The sequence below is a fragment of the Austrofundulus limnaeus genome, unplaced genomic scaffold (assembly GCF_001266775.1).
Source record: "Austrofundulus limnaeus strain Quisiro unplaced genomic scaffold, Austrofundulus_limnaeus-1.0 Scaffold18, whole genome shotgun sequence".
NCBI classification, from domain to species: Eukaryota; Metazoa; Chordata; class Actinopteri; order Cyprinodontiformes; family Rivulidae; genus Austrofundulus; species Austrofundulus limnaeus.
Window position 1 is genome coordinate 3,144,481 of NW_013952420.1, and position 5,031 is coordinate 3,149,511.

At 35.2% G+C, this 5,031-nt stretch overlaps 1 protein-coding gene across 1 annotated transcript in view; it reads left to right on the forward strand.

Annotated features, from left to right (window-relative positions):
* LOC106514249 (dynein heavy chain 5, axonemal) overlaps window positions 1–5,031 on the forward strand; it is a 25,138-nt gene that overhangs the window by 1,443 nt on the left and 18,664 nt on the right. Inside the window, exons 2-3 of the mRNA XM_014003424.1 lie at window positions 631–715; window positions 2,436–2,596. Of these exons, the coding sequence (XP_013858878.1) occupies window positions 631–715; window positions 2,436–2,596 (246 nt within the window). The remainder of the gene's footprint in view (window positions 1–630; window positions 716–2,435; window positions 2,597–5,031) is intronic.

The following is a 5,031-nucleotide window of genomic DNA, read 5'->3' on the forward strand; positions in this document are numbered from 1 at the left end:
CCTATCAGTCAAATAAGAGGAAAACATTTGTATTGCAGATGATGAAAGTTGAAAAAAATCAACTTTTGTGAGAGAGTATAATGATCAACTGTGTCAAAAGCTTTACGAAAATCAATATATACATCAATATTATTTATTCTGTCAGTCAGATTATTGACAACAGTTTTAAAAGTTGTTTGGTTTGTTTTACAAACAAACCAGTCAGTTTGTGAAGGAAATAAAAAAATAAAAAATAGCGCAATGATTTTTACAATTAAGTTCAGTTATACAAAATAATCATTCACAAATACAGAAGTAAAAAATGCCTATATTTAAAATTTATGAATAACACTAGCACACTATATTAGTCAGAGTAAAATTTGTGTATTTGATATTAATATTGCAGAGCATGATATGCAATGTATGTTTGCACATAAAGTTTATAACAGTGACACACTGTAAATATAGTAAATATTTAGTACATTTTAGTAAAACATTATCTTACAAAGATTTTTTCAGGACATTAAATTTGTATTTTTATTGTTTTAATTAATTTGGTGCCATTTTAAGTTCAGGTTTTAAATTTTACATTAGGACCATAAAAGCTAAAACAATTAATTTTATCAAATGATTTTTCCCCACCTGCTACAGATTGATCGTATGAAGCAGTTCTTTGTGGCTGATGGCCTCCCTCACCTCATGTTTTACTATCAGGACTCTGAGCCAGCTGAAGGAGGTAAGCTAATTTAAAGTTTATTCATAAATGAATAAAATGTGTTCACTGTCTATTTTATTATTTGTCCTTGATGATAAACTTGTCAGCTGTCAAATATTGATCAGGATATTATTCTAAGTACTAAAAATGTATTTTAGCACTCTAATTTATGGAGCTGCCAGTGGGCAAAATAAAAGTAGAAGTCAGAGGAATCCATTCCCCCTGTTTAGTAAATTTATGTGCAGATTTGATGTCTACAGTATGTGTAGCAGGCTTTCAGTATGGACAAAAAAATGTAAACACAACACTGGAAATGAAACAAGGGTTTCAAGACATTGAGAAATTGCAACATGTAGTATTAAGTAAAAATAATAGTATTGTTTATGTTTTTGCTTAAATCACATCAGGAATTAATGAATCAGATGTTTTGTTCATGCCATTTCTATAGTTATTTTAAATTGTTCATGTTTTTATAGTCTCAGTGAACTTTTATTTTCTGTTACTTGATTGACAGTTTATTTGGTTTGACTTCCCTTATGGAAAAAAATACATGAACTTTATATTTTTTTATTCCTGTATGTGGAACACGTGTTTTTTTGCCATGATTTTTTTTTTAGAAAAGTTTGGATGTAATTACATGCAAATAGCTTGACATTCTAGAGGCAGAGAGAGGCATAGAAAAAAATGCTGCTCTGAAGTGTTGCTGTCACTCAACCTGCTGATGGGAGCAAAAGGAGAGGAGTTGCAGGATCAGAATCAGTTTATTTGTCAGTGTACAGAGCACAACAAAATTTGTTTTGGTACAACCCATCCAAGAAAGACAAAACACACATGGTTGACAGGTGCCTGAGGCTGCAGCCATTGAAAGGTGCTGCCTCCTTACATACAGACCAAAATAAATCCAAGTAGCCTACATCTTTTTAGGCTTTTAAATTTCAAAAGAATGTGACTTTGGAAGTTTAATTCCTAAAGAAGTCCTGCTATGGTGGTTTGACTTAAGAACCTGCAGCTGGGTGGTCTCTGAAGCTGCCTCAGCACCAACCGGCCCAGTTTTTCACGAGTCGGCGAGTAATGTTTCTGTCACTACTCCTCGTACAGAGGTTAAGAGTGTTTCTGTCCCCTCTCCCCTCCTCTGGTTTTTTTCTGAATGGACTGAGGTGGTCAGAACGTGTCAGTAATGTTATGGGGGATCTTCTGAAAGACCCTAGAATGTTGATATCCCAGTTTTCATAGCAGCCTTGTAGAAATTTGATGCATCACCACATGTGATTAATAAACCATTATGATTTTTAAATACTGTCACCACATTACAATATCGAGGTATACCATAGTACCGTCATACCACCCAAGCCTAGTTAATAAAAACATGGTAAATTCATGTTTTTATGTAAGGGTTTTAAATTAAATGCTCTACATTTTAGCCACCAAAACAAGGTGGTTTTTGTAGATTTAAAGGCATTTGATTGTTTGTTTCAAAGTTATTGATCATAGAAGTAAACAATTACACAACTCAACAAACTCAAACTGTATGTATTTTACTCAAACAGAAAAATATTTGTTAGTAAATCTGCAAACACTGATTTACTAAATTAAGGAAATAGGTTGCAAACCACGGATTTGAAATTAAGAAAACTGATTCTAATATCATCTGGTTTTATTTTAACCCAAGGCAACTAGTAGGCTATGGCATCATTGTTAGTTATCATATTTTAAGTTTTTTTTCCTCCATTATTTACTTCAGCAGCTGCAGCTTCAACAGCCTCCCAGCTTGATTTTCAGCAGCCTGGTGAAAAAAAGAAAGTGTTCGTGACAGATGGTAGAGATGTGGCATTGACTGGCATGTGCGTCTTCTTCACCAGAGCCGACACTTCGAAGGCGCTAACCTCTGAGAACATACACAGAGTGAGTCTTTTTGTTCTGTTCTAGTAAAAGCATAAAGTCTTGGTCAGTTTTTTTCAAGTGAGAGTAGACTGGTTGGGATGTTGAATGAATGAATGAATGAATGAATGAATGAATGAATGAATGAATGAAAGATAAATAAATAAATAAAGATTAAGACTAATTATTGAAATTTTAGTTGTGAAAAAAAGAAGCCATCAATTTAGAATGTATTCAGCTGTGACTGTGCAGAGTGAGAGACGAGAAAAAACACATCAGGTAAAGGTTTCACAAAAAAAAAAAAAAACACTTTTAGCCTTTACATTATATAACAATATTACAACAAGAAATAAATGATAATGCATTCTTTGGCTGTTCTAAAAATTCTCAGGCATGCAGGTCAACCTCATCATTTTGCAGCCAAAAACATACACAGCATGATCGGCGTCTTTTTTCTGTAGTTGTGCTTCTAGACAGCCTAGTAGAGTAAATATATCATGCTTTAAAACCTTTTAAAGACATATTTTTCAAAAACAGTTCTCTGGGGTGAAAGAGAATTTTGCGATATTTGTTTGCCAGTATTTTCCTGTTTGTTAGATAAATAGGATCCATGAAAACTTCCTGCATCTGAACTGGGACGGCAGGCGAGTTCATCAATAGTTCTGTGATATCACCAGCAGTCCTGTCTATTAATTGTAGCTGCCCTCCTGCTGCAGGCAGGAAAGTTAATCACTTCTACTGATAACAGGCCATGTTTTCTACAAGTCACAGTAAAAATAAAAAAGGCAGAATGGAAAGCAAGTGTGATTTGGGTTGAGGCATGGCTGCTTTTTTGCTCACCTTCAAAGAATATCCAAAATGTATTGTGGTTCCTATATATTTCCCAAGCAAAAATGGTATTTATAGCTTGACTTAAATTTAGTTTTTCTACCGTAGCACCACGTTAAAACAAAACCACCATCATCACTAACCAAATGCTCATAAAAATCAATATAACTAAAACTGGTGAGCAGGGTAGGAGCCACAGCAGATAAACAAGGAGTGAGGGGGAAACATGATAGTTTGATCCCAGCTGAGGGTGATTAGGAAAGTAGATATCAGTGTGCTAATTGGAAGCAGGTGGTGAGTGGCAAACTGGGGATGAGAAATTAACTCAGAATTTAGGGAAATAAAAAAACATCCATAACGAACAGACATCTAAACTGACTTTAGGTCTGACTTCAAAAAGACCACCAACAAACACTATCACATCTGTGGTTCTGCTTGACTGACTGGTGTTTTGTGGGAGATGCTGAAGACACTGAAATTATGTTAATAACTTCTCAGACAACTATAAAAAGAGATTTAGAGTGGACTCCAAGTCTGTAACATTTTATGAGGCAGATATTAAAAATGTTAGAGTTCATTCTGCTAAATGGTGAAAGTGGTCATATTTTCTTTGACATCAAGCAGTATAGATCATGGGATGTCTCACAATTTTTAGTAATATCTCTAGATCATGTAGATTTTTATTTTGTAGGTCAGCTTCCAGTCCTGGCACTTAAGGGCTACTATCACTTGTCTACTTGCTCCAACACATCTGATTCAGTGATTGAATGACCTCTCCAAGTCCTGCACAAGTTTATTAATCACATGAAGGATAGTGGCCATCGAGGACCAGTGCATCCCAGTTGGATTTAATAGAAATCTGTAGTTATGATGATTGTAAAGTTTTATTCTTGGCTAGGCAAATGGCTCAGTTTTCACAACTAAATTTTCTAATCAACATAAAAATAGCAATATTTAAAGTCAAATAGATGCAATGGTATGAAGGCCCCACATACTCGGGACATACTGTGTGCAGTTTGTGAGCTACGTGGACTCCGCGCATATTGTCCACGGATGTTTGAGACTTCATGCTTGAGTGTACTGACCGCCTGACAAATTCAGTAATTTTTCACAATTTCAGTCATGATGTCAAGGACAAAGAGGAAGAGCTTGCATTTAAGCTTAAAAACAACAACTCCACAGAGTGAAGTATGCCCGAGTATGTGGGGGCCTTGAGATGCATCATAGAAACAATGGGCCTCATGCAAGAACCGTTCGTACGCACAGATTTGTTCTTAAATTGTGCGTACGAGGGATKTAGGAGAATTTGTGGCATTCACCAATGTTTTCGTATTCTAAGATTTTTTTCAGATACGAACAAAATTTACGAGTGGTCCAGACCTGTCGTATATTTTACGAGCAGTCAGTCTGCTGTTATCCAGACGGGTTTTCTTCACTAATAACTTTATATTATAACGGGATGGTGCGCAGTGCTGCGGCTTCTGAATAAATGAAAATGATTTAACACAGTTGTTTATACTTTTAGCAGTTCTTTTTTTTTCATTTTTAGCTGACCTGCTAAAAATGACAGATTTTCTTTTCTGGATCTCTGACAGACTGACTTCAATCTCTGAACTCGTAAAGTTCTTGTT